This window comes from Bos taurus, chromosome 9, assembly GCF_002263795.3.
Source record: "Bos taurus isolate L1 Dominette 01449 registration number 42190680 breed Hereford chromosome 9, ARS-UCD2.0, whole genome shotgun sequence".
Taxonomy (NCBI): Eukaryota; Metazoa; Chordata; class Mammalia; order Artiodactyla; family Bovidae; genus Bos; species Bos taurus.
In genome coordinates this window covers 76,053,756-76,080,319 of record NC_037336.1, presented here as the reverse complement: position 1 = coordinate 76,080,319, position 26,564 = coordinate 76,053,756, and the positions used below count along the sequence as shown (strand labels likewise).

Below are 26,564 nucleotides of genomic sequence, written 5' to 3'. Positions count from 1 at the left end.
CTGACCACTTAGTGGAGCCACCAACCAGTCCCAGGGACAAAGACATCTCGTAGAACAGCCAGCGAGGAACAGTGTCATGGCAGATGTGTGCCCTAGCCTGGTGGGAAAGAGCAAGCACTCCATAGCAAACCTATTTGGGAAAACCTTGTTGGTTACTCCCCAGGAGCTTTGGTAAAATCACTTAAACCCTTCTTTACCTAGAGATAGGCAAAATAACTGATTACCTCTATCTACTGCTCAAACTCTCCAAATCACAATATAAAAAAACCCCGACACTCCCCCTGCCTCCTCTTACTCCCCTCAGTCATCCCAAACTGTCTGCTGTTCTTTGACCTCACCAAGCCTGGACACGCCTCAGGGCATTCACATTTCTGTCCCCTCCACACCTACCCCACAGAGGTCTCCCAAGATCTTTGGATGACTTGCTGCCTCCTTGATTCTTTCAGGGCTCTGCTCAAGTGCTAGCTTGTCACAGACATTCCCCTTTAATTCCATCCAAAATAGCATCTGGCCCACTACCCTCATCCTCTGCAATATTCTGCCTCACCAGGCATTTTTATTCATTGCCTTAATGGCATTTATTAATAGATTTTCGCTTACTGTTTGCCATTACTACTATTACATAAGACCTATGAGAGGGAGGGATTTTGTCAGTTCTTTTCACTAGATAACACCAGTGCCTAGAACAGAGTCTAATACATAGTAGATTCTTTAAAATTATTTGCTGAATGAATGAAAATGAACAAACAAGTTCACTATGGCAACTAGATGCAAACATTTAAGATGCTTAGTGCAATAACTCATAAGCACAAACTTTGCTAAAAGTGGGCTTCCCTGGTGGCTCAGATGGTAAAGAATCCGCCTGCAATGTGGATGGCTACCCAGCCCAGTACTCTTGCCTGGAGAATTCCATGGACAGGAGAAGCTGGCAGGCTACAGTCCGTGTCCAAATAAAAGTCCATTATTACTTTTATTACTTCTAAAAGTAATAATGTTCCTCAAAAGCTAAACAGAATTACCGTATGACCCAGCAATTCAGCACTCTTAGGAGTTTACCTGGAGAAGGCGATGGCAGCCCACTCCAGTACTCTTGCCTGGAAAATCCCATGGACGGAGGAGCCTGGTAGGCCGCAGTCCATGGGGTTGCTAAGAGTCGGACACGACTGAGCGACTGAACTAAACTGATCCTCCAATTAAAAGTAAATTTTAAAAACCTGCTACATTTAGAAACAACCAAAAGATTTTGAAGTCTTATTTCAAAGTACTCATTTCTACATGTAAAAGTTAATGTCACAACATATTGGATCTGATGGGACATTTTATAGACCTAAAAGCTGAGCAGTTTGCAATGTTGATGGAGCTGCGTTCTGGTCAAATAAAATTCATACAAGTGCTGTTCTGCATATGCTACAAATAAGTACTGATTTGAAAAACAGGTGTGAAGGTTTACTTCAAATTTTGTAAAAGACTTTGCTAGGATTATATTTCCCAATTCTCCTAGGAAAGGAGGTAGGGCCTTTGGAAGTCATTCTTTACCACTGTGACAACTCATTTAATCTGGAATTACTTTGTTGTTGTTTTTCAGTTGCTCAGTTGTGTCCAACTCTTTGTGACCCCATGGACTATAGCACACAAGGCTTCCCTGTCCTTCACCATCTCCCAGAGTTTGCTCAAACTCATGTCCATGAATTGGTGATGCCATCCAACTATCTTATCCTTTGTCATCTCCTTCTCTTCCTGTCCTTAATCTTTCTCAGCATCAGGGTCTTTTTCAATGAGTCAGCTCTTTGCATCAGGTAGACAAAGTATTGGGCTTCAGCATCAGTTCTTCCAATGAATATTCAGGATTGATTTCCTTTAGAATTGACTGGTTTGATCTCCGTGCTGTCCAAGGGGCTCTCAAGAGTCTTCTCCAGCACCACAGTTTGAAAGCATCAATTCTTCGGCGCTCAGCCTTCATTATGGCCCAACTCTTGCGATGGTACATGACTACTGGAAAAACCACAGCTTTGATTATATAGACCTTTGTTGGCAAAGTGAAGTCTCTGCTTTTTATTACGCTGTCTAGGTTTGTCATAGCTTTTCCTCTAAGGAGCAGCGTCTTTTAATTACTAAGGGATGTTGTTTGTAAACATGAATTTATCTGAGAGCTAAATCTTACATTCTTAAATGCTAAAACTTCTGCAGCTGTTATTTTGTATGGATAATTTTAATTTTACATAGAAGGGCCTAAATGTAATTTTACCATTTCTTGATCACTTAAGGCCATCATCACTGCAACGAGGGGCCGTGCTGTGATCTGATACACAGCTCTTTTGGGGCATCACTGATAGGTGCCAGACTCTGCCTTGTCACCAGGGACACCAAGCTGGTTGGAGAAGTTGCTAAGCTCCTCTTCCCAAGAATGCTTTCAGTTGAGAAGATGCACAGGTTCAGAGACCCTACCAAACCCCTTCCAACTCAGGCTGTACTCCTTCAGCACATAACTATTCACATCTTTAGGGATCAAAGAGCAAGTTCATCAATTTACAGTCAATAAATATTTATTGAGGATAAATCACACATATCTTGCACCCTTCGGACACAGCACAATGAAGTTTCTCTATAAATGTTGACTGAAGAAGCATTTGTGTGTGTGGGTGCACATGTGTGTGTATGAGATAAACAGAGATAAAGAGACAGAAGAGAAAGAGACACACACAACACAAATACACTAGGAATGTTCAATAAAAGAATGTAAAATTTAATAATGGTGCACATAAGGTACTAGGGAGAAATACAATTTTTAAGAACCATATTTATATATTTTTCTTGTATTTCAATGACTAGAAATGAAACATAATTTTTGAAATGAAATGAAACATGATTTTGTGTGTATGTGTGTATTCCTTCACACAAATTAAATATCCCAACTATTTTTATATCTAATTCTTAAAAGAAAAATATTGAGAAAAATGTTGGGTAGTCTTAGAAACTGATATTTTACTGCCTTAACAAGAATGCAATGCAGTTAGGAAAGTTGAGAAATTATATGCATCTCTTTCTAATCACTAGGTACATTAGACAGTTACTGAGTAGTCCAGGATTAGAAGTGCTATATCTCTGCTGGTGCTTTATGCTATAACTTTGGATCACTCTCATATTAAAAAATGTTCTTCCTTAAATATACCTGGATTGATTTGACAAAGGACAATCTGCTCAGCTTCTTAAGATACTTAAGCTCCTTCTTAACAATACAGCCGTCACTTCTACCAAGTTCCAATAACTGGGCTACAATTTTTTTGTATTTGTGTGTGATATAGATGGGGTTGTAGCTTCCAAGGAGCTAAGAGTCTAGAAAGGGAAAGGTGGATGCATGAACTCATATAACTATGACAAATATAGTAAGTGTCATGACAGACACATGTTCAGGGCTCAGTGGTGGAAGAACAAGCAATGGTCTTAGCTTTTGACAGTTCTGTGTGGTCAAAAGACCCTTGGATTTCAGGGGAAGGCACAGTTGAGCACCCTGAGGTCAGGCAATCATTTATTCCTGCTATAAATTTTTTTGCACTCATTAACTGCTTTCTCTCTGTAGCACTATGAGAGAATAGAAAATACATATATTGGTCTCTGCTCCCAGTTCCTGGCACAAAGCTCCTAAAACCCTAATGACTTCCTAAGTGATAAGAACACTAGGAATACCTCTTATTCTAATATGTGTCTTTGATCTCATCCATGACCCAGGGCCCCTGAAACTCTCATAAATTCCCAAGTAATAAGAAAACTAAGACGATCTCTTTTTCTAAAGAGGTGACTCTGGGTGGGCTCCTGGATAACTCCTTGATAGGAGCAAAGAATTTTTGGCTCCACCCCCACCATGCCATCCTCAAGAGAGAGGAGAGGAGCTGGAAATGGAGTTAATAATTGATCACACCTACATGAGGAAGCCTCCATAAATCCCAGCAGTAGAGGTTTGGGGAGATTCCAAGTTGGCAGACACATCCACACCAGGAGGGTGACCCACACCAACTCCATGGGGACAGAAGCTCCTGTACTCAGGACCCTCCGAGACCTCACTCTGTGTATCTCTTCATCTGGCCATTCATGTATATCCTTTATCAGATCCTTTAGTAAATTGGTAAGCAAAAGTGAGTGTTTCCCTGAGGTCTGTGAGCTATTCTAACAAATTAAGTGAACCTAAGGAAGCGGTCATGAGAAGCTCTGATTTATAGCCAGTCGCTTAGAAGAACAGGTGACAGCCTGGGCTTGCAGCTGGCATCTGTAGTGGGGGTTAGGTAGCATCAGAACTGAGTTATATTGTAAGACACTCAGCTGCTGTCTGAGGTTTGCTTGTTGTTTGAGGGGAAAACTTTCACACATTTGGTGACCAACTGTCAGAAGTACAGTGCTCTGTGTGACTCATAAAAGAGGGAAGAGGCACCGTAAGGAAGAACTGGGGTTTTCTCTACATATGAAGGAAAAAGCTGCATGCTCCCTCTACAAATACCTTACAAGAAAATGATCTAAATTCACTATTAATAAATTCATTATTCCCTGTGTTAAATGCTGCTTCCCTATATTGTTTACCTCCTTTCTTCACCAAAATCCTGGGTGATCATTTTCAGCCCTTCAGCAAGACTAGTATAATTCTCTGGTATACCCTGGCCAAGATAGCCCACGGCACACCAGTTTAAATGCCGTTTGGGTCACAAGGTTGACATTTGGCAGACAGAAGGGTCTGAGATTGGAGAATGCTATGCTGACATAGAACACTGGAGCATCGCACACTGTGGGAAGTTCAGGGGAATTCAGAATATAGTGGTAGACACGTGTACCCCAATGTTCATCGCAGCACTGTTTATAATAGCCAGGACATGGAAGCAACCTAGATGTCCATCAGCAGATGAATGGATAAGAAAGCTGTGGTACATATACACAATGGAGTATTACTCAGCCATTAAAAAGAATACATTTGAATCAGTTCTAATGAGGTGGATGAAACTGGAGCCTATTATACAGAGTGAAGTAAGCCAGAAGGAAAAACACCAATACAGTATACTAACGCATATATATGGAATTTAGAAAGATGGTAACGATAACCCTGTATACGAGACAGCAAAAGAGACACTGATGTATAGAACAGTCTTATGGACTCTGTGGGAGAGGGAGAGGGTGGGAAGACTTGGGAGAATGGCATTGAAACATGTGAAACGTCATGTATGAAACGAGATGCCAGTCCAGGTTCAATGCACGATGCTGGATGCTTGGGGCTGGTGCACTGGGACGACCCAGAGGGATGGTGTGGGGAGGGAGGAGGGAGGAGGGTTCAGGATGGGGAACACATGTATACTAATTAAATAATTTTCAAAAAAAAAAAAAAAAAAAAGAACAGAACAGAATATAGTGGTAGGACAGCCTGCATCTGCTCCAAGACCTCATCTGAAATAATTAACATGTCAACAAACCAGAAGTGCAACACACTATGATTTTAAGATATCAAAGTGTAGAAGCATAGGAAGAATTCAGTGTTCTGAGAATCCCAGACTGTCATTTTGTTTCAGTCAGCATCAGCTTTCTAGAAGGCACTTACCTCTTACCCTCTGCACATTTATCCACCTCTCGGTGTATTCTAGCCATCGACTGCTGCACAATTTGAACAAACCACCTCCAGTCAGTTACAGTCCTTGGCTCTCTTTAAGAAATCCAAGATTCATCAAGATGCTCTGAGCACTTCAAACTCCATGCATGCTAGTAACTGCCCATTAAACAAAATGCTCTGAATATTCTAGTGGACTGCGTAGCAAAAAAATGAATTACAAACCTGAGCAGAAGGTAGAGACAAAGTTCTGGAGGGCTGAGTCCACCTCTTCCACACTGGGCAGGGCCAGGAGGCGCGGCAGGAGACCCTCCAGCGACTGCACGAACAGCCGGGCGCTGTGCTGGTCAGCCTCCTGGTTCTTCAGCAGCTTGAGAGACAGAGCTGCAGTCCGCAGGGACCTGTGGCCCAGGCAGTCCCGGGGGGTCTGCTCCTCATCAGCTAAAGAACAGTTGTCGGATCCAATGTCCGACACGTCCGATCTCCCGGAGTCCTTTTCAGCCGCCATGGAGTACTGGTCACAGGAGTCGAATTCTGTCCGAGAGAGGTCTTGGTCGTCCACGCTGAAGTTGCTCTCACTGTATCTGGATCCGTAGGACCTCATCCTGCAGTCGACGGACAGGAAGTTGGTTATATCGGGGTAGGCAACCGTGTGGCTCCTTTGAACCACGTCTGGCTGGTCCACAGCTTCTGGTTCTGACACTTTACTCAGAGTCTCCTTGCCCTCCTGGACGGCTGGTGACTTGAGGCCATTCTTGGGGTTTTCCGAGTGGTCCTCGGGTGTGGTCTGACCCAACTCTCCCTCCAAGGTGGTCTGGCCCGTGTCCGTGGTAACGCTGATGCTGATGTCAAGGCTCCGCTCATTCCCCAACTCCCAGGGTGTGTGTTCCGAGGACAGGACTCGCCGCTGCCAGCGGAAGTCGGCCTCATTGATCTCCATGGAGTCGCGGCTGGACTCGGCCCCGTCCTTCAGCTCCTCCAGGCGCAGCAGCAGCAGCTGGACTTGACTTTCGCTCAAGCCCCTGCCCTGGCTGAGCTCCTCCAAGGCTCCCAGCAAGGTGCAGACGCAGGACACGGCGGCGTAGCAGGCCTCGATGCCGCCCTTGATACACGCCTCGGTCATGCCGTCCATGATGCTGAAAGTGTTCAAAGGAGCAGACGGCATCAGTATAGGAAACACAGAAAAATGCTACCAAATGAACAAGAATTAGACTGGTGAACAGTTAGGTATTCAAAAGAGATACTCTTGATTCACATAAAATCAAATGATCTGGGCAAAAAGAATAAAATGAACAATAAAGGAAACAAATGTGCTCAGGCTGGAAAATGGCCCACTTTGAATCACAGTCTTTAGGATGCCTGGTTTATGTAGGTACAAATAAAGATTCTGATGCAAATTTATGATCTTCACAAGGACAGGCATAGAATAATCTCACTTTTGTAACATGTTCAGTTTTCCAAACAGAAAACATTTATAATGCCTCTAGGATAGTATGGACCTTCCTTTATTCAAGAAATGTATTTCTGAAGAGATCCATGTGACTACAACTATTACAAATCAGATAATATTCCATTTCCGAGAGGGACTCTATGGAAAGGAATCATATAGCTGTAACATATTAAGTCAAAAAGTTTTTCCCCAAAATAAGCCCAATGAAGAATTTCTGTACAATTTGTACACTGGCTTTTCTCTAAGTCAATATGAAAATATGGAAAGTTATATGATTACAATAAACTGAGATAAGACTTCTCCTCTGGCTTTCAGGTACATTACTACATAGTCATATCTCATATAACAGATTCATATAATTTCAGGAACTTAGAAACAACGTTAAGAATATTCAGAGAAGCAGTCTTCACCAAGCAATAAAGATCCAAAAGGAGAACATATCATACAGTTTGAGAAGATCCAGATGAGACTTTCTTTTTGAAATTGATCTTTTTCTCGAGTCAGGTTCAGTGGAGCTGGGTCCTGCCAAATCACAGAGACGCTTTGGGCTCCCAAGTAGCTTTAAGCATATGGGGAAAAAATAACAGAAAAGTGAATATCATAAAAAAGCACAAGAACTGTGAGATCAAATAAACATATATGTTCTCTCTTGAGTGATATGGTCTAAGGAGAAAACACAATTTGGAATTCAAATCTTAATAAATCTGACTTTAGTGTTCTCCTTGACTTGGAATACCCATTGGGTCCCCTGCTCCCCAGTTTAGGACCAGCTTAGACAAAGAATATCCCTTGAGGGAGTGCTTCAAAGTTTTTTATATCACAGAACTAGAAAGCACCTACGCCTATGTTCTTTAGTAAGACTGGCCTATAATTTAACTTTTCTATCCTCTCCCTGCCTTATTTTGCTATGAAACCGACTAGCTTCAAAAACTGAATTAAGAAGTATACCCTTCTATTACCTGGGAAAGTTCATGTATTATTAGAACTACCTGTTCTTTGAATGTTGGTATAACTTGTTTCTCAAGCTGTATGGGGCCACTAATTTCTTCTGAATGGAAAGGTATTAACTACTGATTCAATTTTTTTAAAGATGATAATACTACTTAGGTCCTCAATTTCTCTTTGAATCAATTTTGTTTTAAGTTGCATTATTTCCTAGGGACTTATCTATTTTATCTAAGTTTTCAAATTTAATGGTCTAAAGTTGCCTTAATACCTTTGTTCATTTCTTTAACATTTGTAACATCTATGGTCATATGCCCTTTTTAAAAATTCTTATTTTTGTTTATTTTTACCTATTTTAGAATTTTGAATTCTTCTGTTAGTATTTTCAGAGTCCTGGCATGTTTTACTTTATTGATTCACTATATTGTGTTTGCTTTTAATCACATTACTTAATGCAAAAGGGCAAAGTGACTATCTGAGGAGGCCTTACAAATAGCTGAGAAAAGAAGAAAAGCAAAAAGTAAAGGAGAAAGGGAAAGATACACCCAACCAAAGGCAGAATTCCAGAGAATAGCAAGGAGATATAAGAAAGGCTTCTTAAGTGAACAATGCAAAGAAACAGAGGAAAACAATAGAATGGGGAAGACTAGCGATCTCTTCAAGAAAATTGGAGATACCAAGGGAACATTTCATGCAAGATGGGCACAATAAAGGACAGAAATGGCAAAGACCTAACAGAAGCAGAAAAGATTAGGAAGAGGTGGCAAGAATACACAGAAGAACTATACAAAAATGTCTTAATGACCTGAATAACCACAATGGTGTGGTCACTCACCTGGAGCCAGACATCCTGGAACGTGAAGTCAAGTAGGCCTTAGGAAGCATTACTATGAACAGAGCTAGGGGAGGTGATGGAATTCCAGCTGAGCTATTTTAAATCCTAAAAGATAACGCTATGAAAGTGCTGCACTCAATATGCCAAAATTTGGAAAACTCAGCAGTGGCCACAGGACTGGAAAAGGTCAGTTTTCATTACAATCCCAAAGAAAGGCAACACAAAAGAATGTTCATACTACCATACAATTGCGCTCATTTCACATGCTAGCAATGTCATGCTCGAAATCCTTCAAGCTACGCTTCAACAGTATGTGAATTGAGAAATTCCAGATGTACAAGCTGGATTTAGAAAAGGCAGAGGAACCAGAAATCAAATAGCCAACATCCCTTGGATCACAGAAAAAACAAGGGAATTCCAGAAAAACATCTACTTTTGTTTCATTGACCACGCTAAAGCCTTTGACTGTGTGGATCACAACAAACTGTTGAAAATTCTTAAAGAGATGGGAATAACAAACCAGCTTACCTGTCTCCTGAGAAACCTGTATGCAGGTCAAGAAGCAATAGTTAGAACCAGACATGGAACAACAGACTGGTTCAAAATTGGGAAAGGAGTATGTCAACACTGTATATTATCATCCTGCTTATTTAACTTATATGCAGAGTACATAATGCAAAATGCTGGGCTGGATGAATCACAAGCTAGAATCAAGACTGCCAGGAGAAATATCAACAACCTCAGATATGCAGATAAAACCACTCTAATGGCAGAAAGTGAAGAGGACTTAAAGAACCTCTTGATCAAGGTGAAAGAGGAAACTGAAAAAGCTGGCTTAAAACTCAGCACTCAAAAAACTAAGATCATGGCATCTAGTCCCATCACTTCATGGCAAATAGGGAAAAAGTGGAAACAGTGACAGATTTTATTTTCTTGGGCTCCAAAATCACTGCGGACAGTGACTGTAGCCATGAAATTAAAGGATGTTTGCTCCTTGGAAGAAAAGCCATGTCAAACTTAGCATATTAAAAAACAGAGACATCACTTTGCTGGCAAAGGTCCATATAGTCAAAGCTATACTTTTCCCAGTGGTCATATACGGATGTGAGAATTGGACCATAAAGAAGGCTGAGTGCTGAAGAATTGATGCTTTCGAACTGTGGTGCTGGAGAAGACTCTTGGGAGTCCCGCGGACAGCAAGGAGGTCAAATTAGTCAATCCTAAAGGAAATCAGTCCTGAATATTCATTGGAAGGACTGATGCTGATGCTCCAATACTTTGTCCACCTGATGCAAAGAGCCAACTCATTGGAAAAGACTCTGATGCCGGGAAAGATTTAGGGCAAGAGAAGGGGACAACAGAAAGGTGAGATGATTGTATGGGATCATCAACTCAATGGACATGCGTTTGAGCAAACTCTGTAAGATAGTGAAGAATGTATGTACTGCAGTTCTTGGGGTGGCAAAGAGTTGAAAAGGACTTAACAACAATCCTAGTCTTTCTTTTGAGTTTTTAAAAAATTTAAGCTCTTCCTTTCCAAACTACCTAAGTTGGAGAATTAGAACATTAATTTTAGACTTTCTATTTTTTGAGGTAAGTCATTGAAGCCATAGATATCCTTTTATGCACTGTTTTGGCTATATCTTACAAGTTCTCATATAGGATTTTCATAATTTTTTCGTTCAAATGTATTTTTGTTTCTATATGGTAGACATCTGTACAGAAAATTTCAATTTGAGGCTAAGTTAAAGAAAGATTGATCAATCAAGTACATTGAAGCAGACATCCTATTACGTTATTTTCAAAATGACTTATATTTGCAAGATAAAGTATATTAAGTAGAAAAAATTACATGTTTTGCTTCTTCAAAATTCCTTTCTTCTGCCAGAAATTGGGAACATCTCTCTTGGAGGCACAAACATGAAGCTTCCACGTTTTTTTGTTTTTTGTTTTTTTTGTCATCAAGAAAGGAGCAATATTACAGAGATCAAGGCAGTTTCTCTTTCTCTCTCTCCATCTGTCTACCTGCCAGACTTGCAGCCAAGTGAAGTGGCTATGCCTCTGAGCCTCTAGCTGTCCCATCTCTTGTTAGAAGGATAAGTGCCTTTCAGGGGCACAAGAGTGGGAAATCTGACTCTCTCTTGGGATCCCATTACATTCCCTAATCCAACTTTACCAGGAATAAATCAGATGACATATTTGAATTCTCACATTAATCTTGTGTTTACTTCTCAGGTGCTTCAGAGTCTGGAGGGAAAGGAAATAGAGTTTTGGAGAACTCTCAACAAATACTTAAAGAAAAGCAAGACTTGTTTAATTTCAGCTTCTTCTGGTGGGAATGAGGAATTGGTGTCAGTGGCTAGGGTGTCACAAGTCTGATAAAGACTAGGGCTTCCTTCTAAAGCTGAAACGTGGGGGAGAGAAAAGGAAGCAAGGTGTTCTTTTCGGTTATGAAATGTTTTGGGTGGGGGGAATAGAAGCAAAAAAAGAAAATGTATTTTGAAAAACAAAATGTCCTGTATGCCTTTGATTAATAAGCACACAGCACACATGGCAAAGAGACGAATTAGAGAGAGAACGGCAAATAATGTACCAGGCGTTCAAACTCCACAAGAGCAAACAAACATCCTGGGTGCCCAGGGGTTTCCTTTGTATGCCTGAGCCCTGCACATTTTGGTATCTAGGTTACCAGCCTTCCCAAATTACTGATTTTGCCACAGTAAGTGGAGGCGATGCTCGTGAGAACAACCTGGCCCACGTGAGTATGTTGTGCTCCGCGGGGCAGCACGGCCTGGACACACTACCCTGGTGTCAATTACAGCCTCGCTTAGCAAATTGACCGTGGGGAGCCAGCAAATCCATGAAGAGGGGAACACGGAACTGATTTCCTTTGCAGTACTAAGGAAGCTATTATAGAAAGTGCATTGAGAACTATACACCTCGTAGGCAAAGTATTTACTTAGAATTCAGCTGTCGAGTGGCTCTACCCTGGGCAAGGATAACTCCAGTGCCTGTCATCTCTGTATACTTGCTTTTTGTATGCTCACTTAGTCATGTCTGACTCTTTGCCACCCCATGGACTGTAGCCCACCAGGCTTCTCTGTCCATGGGATTTTACAGACGAGAATACTGGTGTGGGTTGCCATTTTCTTCTCCAGGGGATCTTCCCGACCCAAGGGATCTAACCCTGGTCTCTTGCATCTCCTGCATTGGCAGGCAGATTGTTTACTGCTCGCATCACCTGGGAAGTTCTGAGGGGGAAAGAAAGGATGCTGTTGCTTCAAAACACCCTCTGCAGATATTCTGTCTTCAGGTCAGAATATTGAACACTTGAATATCAAAATGTATTGAACACTTATTCTTATTCAAGGACAGTAGTGTTAGATATCAAAGGAAACACAGAAAACAATGTATACAAAACCACGTTTAGGGAGACAAGAGGCTTGTTCCACATGGTATTGTGGAGCAGTCAGAGTGATGAGGCATTATAATCAATTGCTAAATGGTGGAACAAGATTTAGAGAAGAGTGAAATCACTGGTCTGAGGAAGGAGAGTCATAAAAGAGAAAGATTTTGACAGAAAGGCAGTTGTAATTAGAATATCTGGGTTTATATTTTAGTCATATTGCTCACAAGGACTTTGGGGGAGTAAACCTCTCTTCAAGAAGCCTCAGTATCCCAATCTGGAAAATGGGAGCAATATTATCTCCCTAAAGAAGTCTGTAAATAAGCTAATGTGAAGTGCCAGCAGAGTCTGTCTAGCTTACTGTGATCCACCATTTCACTATGTTAAGTGGAAGTGGCCAATGGGCACAGAGCAGGGGGAGCTGGAATAGAAGCAGGAAAGTAGAAACTGAACAAAGCAGGATGGAATGAGGGTGCATCGTGGGAAATGATGGGAAATGAGGATGATGATGGAAGGGTCTGGAAACTGGGCAGAGTATTTTAGACTTGATGGGAGAGGCAACATGCGCCACTGGAGAGTGGAAAAATTAACAGTGGCCATTTACGAATATAGTGAAAAGTGGTAGTTGCTCAGTCACGTCTAACTCTTTGTGACTCCACGGACGGTAGTCTGCCAGGCTCCTTTGTCCATGGAATTCCCTAGGCAAGAATACTGGAATGGACAGTCATTCCCTTCTCCAGGGGATCTTCCTGAGCCAGGGATCAAACCAGAGTCTCCTGCATTGCAGGTAGATTCTTTACCATCTGAGCCACCTGGGAAGCCCATCCAGGAAAATAAAAGAGAGAAAACACACAGGCAGGAGGCAAGGAGACCAACGTGAATGATTCGCTGCTTCAGGCAGGAGGTGATGAGAACCTGCTATCTTTAGCTCTCTGTACGTTTTTCTCTTCCTTTATGTTGTTGTTCAGTCACTAAGTTGTGTCTGATTCACTGCAACCCCCCGGACTGAAGCCCTCCCAGGCTCCCCTGTCCATGGAATTCTCCAAGCAAGAATACTAGAGTTGGCTGCCATGCCTTTCTCCAGGGGATCTTCCTGACCTAGGGATTGAACTCGGGTCTCCTGCAGTGCAGGTAGGTTCTTTACCATCTGAGCCACGAGGGAAGCTCATAAGCGCACCACGTATTTGTTTATCACTTTAAATACTCACAAAGTACTTATACAAACTTTATGGCATTTTGAATTGGCAACCTTTGGCATACTGTCACTACGTAGCAAAAATAAACTGCTAAGTTCAGAGTTAAACGCTTTAGCTATGGTATCTAGCTGATGAGTGGCAGAGAGGGGATTCAAACCTTGACTCAGACCCAACTTCATGGAAAGGGTAGCTGAACCAGTGCCAGGAAAAGAGTTGCTGGAATCATCCGCATTGTAATATGAAAGTCCAGCCCAGTGATAAGTGTGTGTAGGGAGAGACCAGGGGCTTGGGTTCAGATGGAGATTTGTACCCTTTCTCTTTTTTAAGAAAGTTAATTTTATTTTTATTTATTTATTTGGTTGCATAGGGTCTTAGTTGCAGCATGTGGGCTCATCATTGCCCCTTGGGATGTGCGATCTTAGTTCCCCAACCAGGGATGGAACCCACATCCCCTTATTGGAAGGCAGAGTCTTAACCACTGGACCACCAGGGAAGTGCCCACCTTTTCTCTTTCTTTTGACCCTGGGCAAGTCATTTGACCCCTTGAAGTAGTTTCTTTGTGGGAGGGAAAATTCCTTTTTCCTGGCTTCATGTTTCTACGGGCAGGAACACCCAGTGGAATAGCATTCTGGGTCCTTCTCCTTTTCTCACGTCTTCCCAGTGGAGGGGGAGCGGCTGGTCTGACTGGTTAATTCAGGAGAAAGAGATGAGCATGCATGGTGGCCCCTTCTACTGTCCTCTTCCTGGAGATTGGCTAATTCAAAGAAAGTCCACCCTGTTCCTCCAGACGACAAGCTTCACAGGGGTGGGGGCAGGTTCCTAGGGGACGGTTGTTTGGGTGGTGGCCCCTGGTAGCTCAGTCTGTAAAGAATACGCCTGCAATGCAGGAGACCTAGGTTCAATCCCTGGGTTGGGAAGATCCCTTGGAGAAGGAAATGGCTACCCACTCCAATATTCTTGCCTGGGGAATCCCATGGACAGCTACAGCCCAAGGGGTCACAAGAGTTGGACATGACTTAGTGACTAAACCACAAATGCTTCTGGTCTCATTGGCCTCCAAAGCTGCATTGTGTTCATCAACCGAGTGGTGACCAGATATCAAAGCTGCCCATTTGATCCCCTTGTCTGAAGCTCTGTTAGGGAAGACATTCTTCACTGGTATATAACCTCACAAAGTTATTATGAATATTAAAGATAATATATGTTAAATACTGGCATAAAGAAAAATGGTCATTACTTCTGTGGGTCCATAAATTTTCTTCATCAGCAATTAAACTTGGATTGTTCCTTCATTTCTGGAAACACTGGGTGAGAATTTTCATTTTTAATTACAGTCAAATCTCATGAAAACAACATCAGCAAGTCATTCAAATTAAGCTTTTTAAAAACTGGTGAGTAGCCAATACTGCTCAAGGTAATTTTGTTACACTGATTTTTTTGGTATCAGGTACCAAAACCCAGTGTGATTAAACCTTCATGGACAAGTTTACAGGTACAAAAAAGTTGATCACTTTTCTTTTTGGTTGAGAAGCAGAGGAATTCTTAAAGTATCCTCAAAATAGCTCCAATTCCTCCTCGAAATCATGAAGTGGCTCACTGGGACATATATCCTAAGCTGGACATCCTTTGTCTCATGACATGTGGGAGAAATAGGGCATAAGAAGGACTGGAGAACAGGGTCCCTTTTAGAAATCAGAGATCAGTAAAGCTCATTTTTGGATAATGTATAACCTGAGTATAAAATCATTTTGAAATCCAATTTTGGCAAAAGTGAATAAACACACACATCTGCACAGACAGTACCTTAGGGAGCAAACTGAAAGTTCAGCCTGGGTTCCAGTCAGATGCATGTGGCTCAAATTATCAAACGGCTTTGCTGCAGTGAGCATTTATCAACACCCCCTTAGCCCAACTCCCAACACATGCCCACACAGCCTCCAGGGCTAAAGATACTATTATTGGATACTGCAGAGAAGCAATTAAGCTCCAGCAGATGATTGGCAAACGCTTTCTAAGTACTTCCTGTGCACAAGGTGCTCAGCCCCCACAACAAAGCTGGGGGTGTCCTTCACGGCCTCCCTACCTCTTTCATGATCTTGATGGCTTCCACACGGTGCTGGGGTGGGGGGTAGAGCAGCACACGGTGGTAGAGGGACTGCAACACGGGCTTCATGGAGTCCACCGACCCCACCAGCCGCACCAGCTCAGCCGCGATGTAGTAGATGGTCCGGGCCACTGGCCCACTCAGGGCTGGCGCTGTGGAGGAGCAGCCCGAACCCCGGCCGTGGTCGGAAACCCCAGGAGACACAGAGTCTGACTCGATGCTGGTACTCGTGCTGCTGCTGTGTGCAGAGGTGATGGTTTTATCATGAATCGGATTCCCCAGGATCACGATGAGAGCGGGGCAAAGGTTCTTCCTGAGAGGGGAGGAGAGGAAAGATCAGTTTCCCTTCAAGCCAGATGATGAAACATGAATACTATCCTGAGGGTAAACACCAGGTGCCCCAAAAATGACACGTAAGAGCTGGGCTCTTTACTGCCCCTTTTTCTGGCTACCTCCTGCTCCAGCATGTCCTGTCTCTCCATCACTCCTGGGGATAGCAACAGAATACTTTTCTTCATAATTCAAGCTGGGGTTAACTATATAAACTATCAAGAGAAGTATCAGAAAGCATCTTCTATGAAGAAAATGGACTCAAAGTGCTAAATGGCTTAGTGATAAAGTTTCATTTTATTATAAATAATGAAATTACTTATATTTCTCATTTGAGAAGTTAATTTAAAATTCTGACACACATCACACTGATACACAGCACTCAACTTTCTCCCTGTCAGATTAGCCCAGGAACCCAGAGCAACTTGCTGGCTGCCTGAGGGCCCTGTCATTTGTGTGAATCTCTGACTGTGATTAAGAGACTAGTTTGCAGGTTGAGATGGAGAGAGTACCACGGTGAGGTTGCGAAGAAGGTTCAGTTATGGTAAAGGGGAACTATCTCTCCTGTGCAATTCACTGGTGACTTTATATGATTTAGAACATAGGCTTTCATGATCTTGTGATGTAAATAAAATGCAGGTGGGCCTTGGGAGGCATAGTTGGTTAAAATAACTATCCTTTACTCTCCGTAGCTTGGTCTGGTACATATAAGCAAAGCACTCTTTCCCTCTAATACATTTACACAGAAATGGAACAAGAGAGGCACAGATGCCACAGGAAGGGACCCACAGACCCAGCCGGACGGAGCGAGCCCCCGGGCCTAGCGCAGAGCCAGCGTGGGCATCAAGATGAGTCCTCACCAGATGAGGTCTGTGAAGCCTCGGTGCAGCTGCATGGAGGAGGAGGAGCTGCTGAGCACGGACAGGATGCACTCCAGGTACAGGAGCTGCAGCTGCTGGCTGTCACTGCGGGGAACAGAACCAACACACAAACACATCCAAAGTAAAGGGAAGATTAAAGAGGTGATGTGTGGGAAACACTTGAGAAAATGTTAGGCATCACAGAGTGTTAATTTGGGGGGAGGTTGGTAATGTCATGGGTTGCCTTCTGTTCCCCCCACCTCCATTTCACACTTTGAGGTCCTAATCCCTGGTACCTCAAAGATGGTCTTATTTGGAGGTGGGGTCTTTACACAGGCAACCAAGTTAAAGCAAAGCCATTAGGGTAGATCCTCATTCAACAGGATTGGTATCCTATGGTTTTTCCAGTAGTCATGTATGGATGTGAGAGTTGGACTATAAAGAAGGCTGAAAGTGTTAGTCACTCAGTCATGTTTGACTCTCTGTAACCCACCAGGTTCTTCTGTCCATGGAATTCTCCAAGCAGGAATACTGGAGTGGGTGGCCATTTCCTTCTCCAGGGGATCCTCCCCATCCAGGTACCGAACCTGGGTATCCTTCATTGCAGGCAGACTCTTTACCGACTGAGCCACCAGGGAAGTGCAAAGAAGGCTGAGTGCCAAAGAACTGATGCTTTCAAACTGTGGTGCTGGAGAAGACTCTTCAGAATCCCTTGAACAGCAAGATCAAACTGGTCAATCCTGAAGGAAATCAATCCTGAATATTCACTGGAAGAACTGATGCTGAAGCTCTAATTCTTTGGCCACCTGATGCAAACAGCCAATTCATTGGGAAAGACCCTGATGCTGGGAAAGACTGAAGGCAGGACGAGAAGGGGATGACAGAGGATGAGATGGTTGGATGGCATCATTGACTCAATGGACACAAGTTTGAACAAACTGTGGGAGATGGTGAGGGACAGGGAAGCCTGGCATGCTGCATTCGTGGGGTCTTGAAGAGTTGGACATGACTGAGGAACTAAACAATCATCTTCATAAAACAGGGAAATTTGGACACAGAAATACATATGGAGGGAAGACAATGTGAAGAGACAAGGGGAGTAGATGAGGAGTGAAGCCTCCCAGCTCTGAGAAGAAACCAACCCTGCTGACATTCTGATCTCCAGCCTCCAGAACTATGAGACAATGGATTTCTGTTATTAAAGCCACTTTTTTGTGATACACAGTTTGTGATACTTTGTTTTGGCAGCCCCAGCAAACCAATTAGGATGATTTTTCTGTAATAAACTTGATTTTTTAGAAGTTTTGATTTATAGAAAAATGTAGCATGGTACAGAATGTGGCCATATTTTACCCAGCCCTGTACGTGGTTTATCCTATTAGTAACATCTTACCATTAAAGAACAAATTAACAGTTACCATTAAGGAACAAATATTGATATATTGACTTAAGTCTACAGTTTACTCCAGAAATACTAAATTTTAATATATTTGTCTAAATTTTTCAAGACACTATGTACTATGATATCTTTTAGATGGTTAATACTTTACTAACTTGCATTTGGCTTTTCTTCTTTATTTTTTTTTTTTAAATCACCAGTGTTTTTCAATGGACAAATTATTTTTCTCATAGTTATTACTATACAGTTCTTCATTAGAACCAGATATTTTTAAAAAACATATAACTTTATGAGATGCACACTTTTATACCTGGACTAAATTTTCTGCCTAATCCACCAGAAAGTACTAAAATCCAAGTGGGTTGTCTTTCTGACCAATCATTTGACTCATTATTAAGAAAAATAATTAAATGCCCTATTAAAAAATGTTTTATCTTTCAAACTATCAGTTGATCATCACAAAACTAAAATAACCATAGACAATAAAAAGTCTCAACTTCTGAAATCACTGGAAATAAACCCAGAGAAAAGTTACAAGCAGTCAAGTTTCCCACGAGTACCTATCAGCAAAGCATGCTGTAGCAATACGGCAACCCCAAGGCATAGGACTCAATGACAGAGACAGCTCATTGCCAAGGAAACTGGCCCGGAATCTCCTTGGAGACCGAATGCAGCTGCTTTTCTGTGGGCTGCTGCAGTCTGGCAAAATAAGTACTTGTGGCCTGGCATGAGTCACGTCATTAGAGGCACACCTTCACGCAGGCCCTTCACTAGATATACGGATGTGTGTGCACAGGGTGTACATTTCATATTTGCCTGACAACAGGTGAATCTGTGGAATGCACAGGGCAGAAAGGAGCCTAGAAACCAGCCAAGACTTTCAACACACAATAGGGAATATGCGCCCACTTAGGAGGCCTGTGAGTCACTCTGCCTGGCCTTTTGTTGGAGCAGGTTGAGTGTCTGCTGGTCTCACTCTTTGCTCGTCTCTGGATTTCCTCCAGGCTCAAGATACACAGAGAACAGCTCCTGTAGGTGACAGGGGTCCATGAAGAAGAAGCAGGGCAGACCCGGCACCACACCCTCAGTCTCTGGAGTTCTTAAAATTGGTTTTGTTTTGAGCTGTTTTGACTTTACCTCCCTTAGAAACAGATTCAAATTTAGTTAGAAAAAGGAGAGAGAGTTAATTGCATAGGAGTGGAATGGAATTAGAATGTGCAATACGAAGGTCACCCTTGCCTCACTGATTCCTCTCTGACATTCTGTTCTGGGAAGAGAGGGAAGTGGGAGAGGGTGTGGGAGACCAACAAGCAGAGAATGAAGAAATATATTCCTAAGCCCAGTGATTCTCCCCCAAATTCTTAGATTTAAACAGCATTGTCTAACTCAATCTGCCTAATAGAGTGTTCTATTAATACCACATCTCCAAGGCATGTGAGTTAACCTGTATGCCTGAAAGCATTTTCTGAATACTCCTAGGAGACCGAACATATCATGAGTATATACCCCTATAAAGCTAAAGCCCCAGGAGGTATACAAGTACTAATTTTGGAAATGGATATTGAGAGAGGAAGTAATGACCTGCCTCTTGAGAAACCTGTATGCAGGTCAAGAAGCAACAGTTAGAACTGGACATGGAACAACAGACTGGTTCCAAATAGGAAAAGGAGTACGTCAAGGCTGTATACTGTCACCCTGCTTATTTAACTTATATGCAGAGTACATCATGAGAAACGCTGGGCTGGAGGAAGCACAAGCTGGAATCAAGATTGCTGGGAGAAATATCAATAACCTCAGATATGCAGATGACACCACCCTTATGGCAGAAAGTGATGAAGAACTAAGGAGCCTCTTGATGAAAGTGAAAGAGGAGAGTGAAAAAGTTGGCTTAAAGCTCAACATTCAGAAAACTAAGATCATGGCATCTGGTCCCATCACTTCATGGCAAATAGATGGGAAAATAGTGAAACAGTGGCTGACTATTTTTCTGGGCTCCAGAATCACTGAAGATGGTGACTGCAGACATGAAATTAAAAGATGCTTACTCCTTGGAAGGAAAGTTATGACCAACCTAGACAGCATATTCAAAAGCAGAGACATTACTTTGTCAACAAAGGTCCATCTAGTCAAGGCTATGGTTTTTCCAGTAGTCATGTATGGATGTGAGAGTTGGACTATAAAGAAGGCTGAGCACTGAAGAATTGATGCTTTTGAACTGTGGTTTTGGAGAAGACTCTTGAGAGTCCCTTGGACTGCAAGGAGATCCAACCAGTCCATCCTAAAGGAGATCAGTCCTGGGTGTTCATTGGAAGGACTGATGTTGAAGCTGAAACTCCAATACTTTGGCCACCTGATGCGAAGAGCTGACTCATTGGAAAAGACCCTGATGCTGAAAGATTTAGGGCAGGAGGAGAAGGAGACGACAGAGGATGAGATGGTTGGATGGCATCACCGACTCAATGGACATGGGTTTGGGTAGACTCTGGCAGTTGGTGATAGACAGGGAGGCCTGGCGTGCTGTGGTTCATGGGATCATAAAGAGTCAGACACGACTGAGTGACTGAACTGAATGAACTGAATGACCATAGAAGCTGAAGCTGAAACTCCAATACTTTGGCCACCTGATGCGAAGAACTGACTCACTGGAAAAGACCCTGATGCTGGGAAGGATTGAAGGCAGGAGGAGAAGGGAACAACAGAAGATGAGATGGTTGGATGGCATCACTGACTTGATGGACATGAGTTTGAGTAAGATCCAGGAGTTGGTGATGGATGGAAGCCTGGTGTGCTGCAATCCATGGGGTTGCAAAGAGTTGGACACGACTGAGTGACTGAACTGAACTGAATGACCATAGTGTGATTTCAGACAAAGAACCTATTTAGAAGTTAGAAGAGGTGTCAAGATTAGCCAACAGAAAATAAAAGGACTTAAAGCAATAAAATCAGAAGAAACTATACAGATATGAAAATCCAACAAAGAAAACTAAACCACCAGAGTGAGGGCAGCCAAGGGCATGGTATCATCTGATTAGGTGGTCTAAAGGTCTCCCAGTGAAGCTGCACTAAACCTGCTATAGCTCAGCTTCTACAGCAACAGAACCCCTGTTGTAGGGCACTGCAGTCATGATGGGAAAGACTGCAACCAAACAAGTCTCTAGAGGCAGAATTATGGTAAGGAAATTGCTTTGAAAAACCAAGCAAGACTATGAGAATCCTATAAAAAAAAATCATTAAGCTCTATAACAATATGCCTAAAGGCACCTTTGATCCAATATTCAATGAGAAATCCTAGAAAACACATGTGTGTCACATGAGTTATTTTTTTCCATTTAAAGCCTATCATTTAGTTACATGATTGAGATGTTTCCATTTTTCAGTGACTGATAGAAATGTATGACCTTTAGTTTCTAATACACGTATGTGAACATTTGTGATGTTTATGCAATGTATTTTTCTAACAATCTACAGTCCAAATTTCTAATGTAAGAAACTCCTAAATCCACTGTAAACTAGCATTAGCACTGATAATTCTGAAAGCAAACAAGCTTTTTAGAGCTAATAGTTATCAAATATTTATTATGTGCTGTGCAGCAAAAAAAGATTCCACTTATACAAGTACTTCCTCGAAGATATTGATCTGAATGTCTTTAATAATAATTACACAATAAGCATTACTTAGGACTGTATAAGGTAAACTAGGTCATATGGTTGCCCTACAGTAGAGGTCCCTGTAGGGGACATTAGAGGCATTCAGGTTTTAAAGACCATGAACCGAACCCCAGATGCCAGGCAGGGCCTTACTGGACTTTGCTAAAAGCTCATTCTGGACCAACAAACAATGGTATCATTTACAGACCCATAGATTCATTCTCACTTATCTTGATGACTATTTTTAAATTTATTAATGGCATAATTACCTTGAGCTATTATTAGCACTTTTGTAGCACTTAAAATTCTTAGATTTTTCCCTAAACAAACTACTCAGGAAAAAAAAGGTTCACTTCTTTGTTTTCCTTTGGCAGCTCAGTAATGAACATAGCTTTTATATTTTCAAAGTTTTGGTGGTCTTTGGTTTATTTTCTGACAATGCTAAGACCTGAGATGGGGGGGTGGGCCGAGAAGAATTCTTGACAGCTGGCAATAGCCAGCTGTGTGTTCCCCTGGGAAACATCAACAATTGCACAGAATGTTAATATCAGATGAGGACTCTTTAAGACGATGATGGAACAAGATGAAAGCAATCTATAATCACATCTGAACAGAAATTTTAAAAAAAATCTGTACAATTACAAAAATGACCAAATATCACCCTCCCCTGTAAGCGACCCTTGCTGATTCTCCAGTGACAACTCTGGCTCCCATCTAGCCCTCTTGTCTAGATGACGACAGCTGGGTTGGCCAAAAAGTTCATATGGGTTTTCCTGTAAGATTTTATGGAAAAACCCAAGGGAGCTTTTTGGCCAACTCAATAGGATGTTCAATGCTAGAATTGCCCCTCACTTTCTGACAGTGCCCAATTCTTGAACAGAACATCCAAGTCCTTTAATCCACCTGATATTACCCAACTCAGGTACAAATCCTGTAACAATTCCTAACACCCACCCTTTTACTGGATGCCCCATCATTCCTCATAGTGTACAGGCTCCCTTGCTATAGCAAGTTAATAAACCTAATTCTGTTTATTCTGATCTTGGTGGGCACTGACAATCTTTTAGGTTAATTTTCTAGCTTAATCCATACAAAAGCCCTAGAATATTTTATATTACTAATATTACATATTACTATTATGATTATAATGCAAATTAACAATATATTGAACTGTGTTATAATCAAGTATATTAATATTAAAATATTACTAGTATACTATTACAATATTATGGTATACTTCGATATTATTATTCAGTTCAGTTCAGTCACTAAATCGTGTCTGACTCTTTGCAACCCCATGAATCGCAGCACACCAGGCCTCCCTGTCCATCACCATCTCCCAGAGTTCATTCAAACTCATGTCCATCGAGTGAGTCAGTGATGCCATCCAGCCATCTCATCCTCTGTCGTCCCCTTCTCCTCCTGCCCCCAATCCTCCCAGCATCAGAGTCTTCCAATGAGTCAACTCTTCACATGAGGTGGCCAAAGTACTGGAGTTTCAGCTTTAGCATCATTCCTTCCAAGTAACACCCAGGGCTGATCTCCTTTAGAATGGACTGGTTGGATCTCCTTGCAGTCCAAGGGACTCTCAAGAGTCTTCTCCAACATATTATTAATATAAAATAACATGATAATAACAACTAATTAGAGGATATATAAACTTAGGGTGGTTGAGATCTCTGATCAAAGTCAAGGCTAGTGAGGAGTAAAACACGGGTTTTTTTAACTCCGGTAATCCAACAAAACTGGAGAAGGAAATGGCAATCCACTCCAGTACGCTTGCCTGGAAAATTCCATGGACTGGACACAGAGAGTCAGACACAACTGAGTGACTAACACGATCCAACAAAAATAATGCAGTTGAACCAACAGTAAACAAACTGTGATTTATCACAGCATTAGTCACTCAGTTGTGTCAGACTCTTTGCAACCCCATGGACTGCAGCACACCTGACTTCCCTGTCCTTCACTATCTCCTGGAGTTTGCTCAAACTTCTGTTCATTGAGTAGGTGATGCTATCCAACCATCTCATCCTCTGTTACCCCTTTCTCCTGCCTTCAATCTTTCCCAGCATCAGGGTCTTTTCCAATGAGTCAGTTCCTCGCATCAGGTGGCCAAAGTGTTGGAGCTTCAGCTTCAGTCCTTCCAATGAATATTTGGGTTGATTTCCTTTAGAACTGACTGGTGGTTGGATCTCCTTGTAGTCCAGGGGACTCTCAAGAGTCTCTATAATGGGATTGTTTCTCCCAGCTCATGACAATACATAAAATTCTACAGCAAAACCTTCTGAATTATCCAATGTCTAGTTTTCATTAAACAGTAATATGTCTTTTCCATTTCAAAGGGCACTTCAGAATCCTACTGTGTTGCAGTTAATTATATGTGTATCTGGTAGAGGTTTTCATCTCAACTTGGCAAATCTGGCCTTTTTATGATTTGTCTTTACTACAAATGCATAAGTTATCAACTTACTGCCTGGAGAGCTGGGGCAATGAACATCACAGATAACCTAATACCACTGATTAAACTGGCATGCAAATAAATGACAAGTATATAAAAGTCAGAATAACACAGTCTTTTAAAAGATAAGTGAGTGAGCTCACAGGCTCAGGAGATGTCAGAAAAAAATAAAAAATGACCACCCAGGCCTATCCTGCCATTTAGTAAAGGAGGAGAAAGGTCCAATAGTTTGATAAGAAGGCTCATTTAGAGTCATACACCTGGGATGAGCCAGGTTAGGACTAGCCCTCACATAGCTCTTAGCCAACATTCTTTCCACTAACCTCCATTAGAAATTTGCATCCTTCAGTAATCATGTTTGACCAAGTGGGCTTGCCCAAGATCACTGAATACACTTCTCAGGAATGACGGTGAATTTACGAATGGCAGGAGGCGGGGAAACCACTGTCCCTGTACTCTGCAACTCTAAGTGATGCTATGGGCAAAAGTTCGTTCAGAAGTAGGCCCTGAGCAGACCAGAGCACCAGTGTTGAAGGCACTTACTTGATGGCAGCTTGGAGCTTCTCACACAGAACAGTGAGCACGGAGACAAGGTCATCACAGAGGGACTCTACTGTTGACCCTTCAAAGAGAGGAGGCGACAGGCATTAGACATCGGCAGCAGAGCACTACAGGCTTACTCAACACTCCTTCCCATCCTCTGCTTTAGATACTTTCAACTGAAAAGATGATTTTCAGATGCTGAGCCTTCCTCAGGCCACCGAAAGCATCAGAGAGAATTAAATATCATCATTCCTTTCCAAGGTAAGACACTCAAAAGATAATCCAGGAAGGAAATACGAAACTATTAACTATAAGTAAAGTTCATTCACACTTAACGAAAGAAGATTTGGTTAATTTAAGAAACAACACAATTGATAACAATTTTCTCAATATTTAGGCCAGCAGACTATACATGTATCCCTTATTCTGATATCTTGAATTTCTGGGTCTTTTGAGCAGACTTGAGTTGTATCCTAGAGAGATAATCTACAGTGGCATGAAAGAAAGATGGACTTTTCAAACTAGGAAACTAGGGAAAGGGGCAAAATAAGTTAGTCACCATCTCTACCTATTTCAGCTATTTGTCCCAGCGTCCTCAGGGTACACGACCTTTGTTGTTAAAGGAGCAACAGTCAGTGTCAGAAAAAATAATTTTCCCTCCAAACACGTTCATGTCCAGAATCTAGCAACAAAACTCCCACAGAATTGTACTGGAAAAAGACTGAACTTCAGAATCTGTTCAAGTCCTGGTCTACAGCTTGTTGACTGCATGAGCTTGGGTAAGCTTCAGTTTTGCTTCAATTAAGCTTAAGTTTTGCCTTTGGCAAGTGGGGTTAAATAATGTCTCAGCACTGCTAGGCCAAGGAAAGTAACAAGTGGAAGCATCTGCTTTTTTAAAATAAAAACCTGTGGAGATCTATACAAATGTGGCCAAGTATTTGAGGAATGTATAAATGCATGAATGAATGACCATGAGGTCAAAGAAGAGGGAGAAAAAAAATGCCAGGAGTGTAAGAAGAAAAATAAAATTGAAAGATGGCAGGGAAATGAGAAATGGCTGATCCTCAGAATTTAAGATCTTAAATGCAAAAAAAAAAAAAAAAAGTTGAGAAATGATAAAGTGCAATGATAAAAGACAGTTTAAAATAAATGAAACCCATAAGGAATCCTGAAATTTAATTTTAGGTAAATTTCAAATTGAGTCCATCAATTTTTTACTGATACAATATTTAAATATGCATGCTTAACCAAGAGAACTTTGATCTCTTTTTTAGTTTATAAAATCATCCTACATTAAAGTGAAAACATTGTGGGAACTGCAATAATCAAAAGAGATGAAAAATCTTGGCTCATACCACTAAGAGCTTTAAAAGGTGAAAAGACGCTGCAATACTTGTAGCCCAAGAATACAGGGAAGTGTGACAAAAACACACTCAAGCAGTGCTTTAAAAGAAAATGATCTAAAACAGTAATTTCCTTTCATTTATTCTTTTTCTCCTAATTGTGGTTGTTTAGCTACTTCTTTTTCTTCCTTATATTTCCTTTTTCCTTTTCTCTCTACCCTACCCCTTTCTTCCATTAACTGGCAAAAATATCAAAGTAAAAATTTTTTTTTAACACTTAAAAAAATATTTATTTGACTGCACCAGGTCTTAGATGTGGCGCTTGGGATCTTCAGTCAGGGATTGAACCCGGGCCCCCTGTATTGGGAGTGTAGGCTCTTAGCCACTGGACCACTATGCAAGTACCCTCAACATTTTAAAAATTACTGAATAAAATCCTAGATAAAACTGATATTTTAGTTTTTCA

General features: G+C 41.7%; 1 protein-coding gene across 2 annotated transcripts in view; it reads right to left on the bottom strand.

The window, feature by feature from the left end:
• Positions 1-26,564, bottom strand: part of ARFGEF3 (ARFGEF family member 3) — a 174,192-nt gene that overhangs the window by 59,727 nt on the left and 87,901 nt on the right. For both annotated transcript variants that reach the window (XM_002690274.6, XM_005210993.5), the window contains 5 exons: positions 24,756-24,834; positions 16,705-16,809; positions 15,494-15,827; positions 7,475-7,587; positions 5,804-6,714 (listed from right to left, as the gene is read on the bottom strand). In XM_002690274.6, coding sequence (XP_002690320.1) covers positions 5,804-6,714; positions 7,475-7,587; positions 15,494-15,827; positions 16,705-16,809; positions 24,756-24,834 — 1,542 coding nt within the window. The remainder of the gene's footprint in view (positions 1-5,803; positions 6,715-7,474; positions 7,588-15,493; positions 15,828-16,704; positions 16,810-24,755; positions 24,835-26,564) is intronic.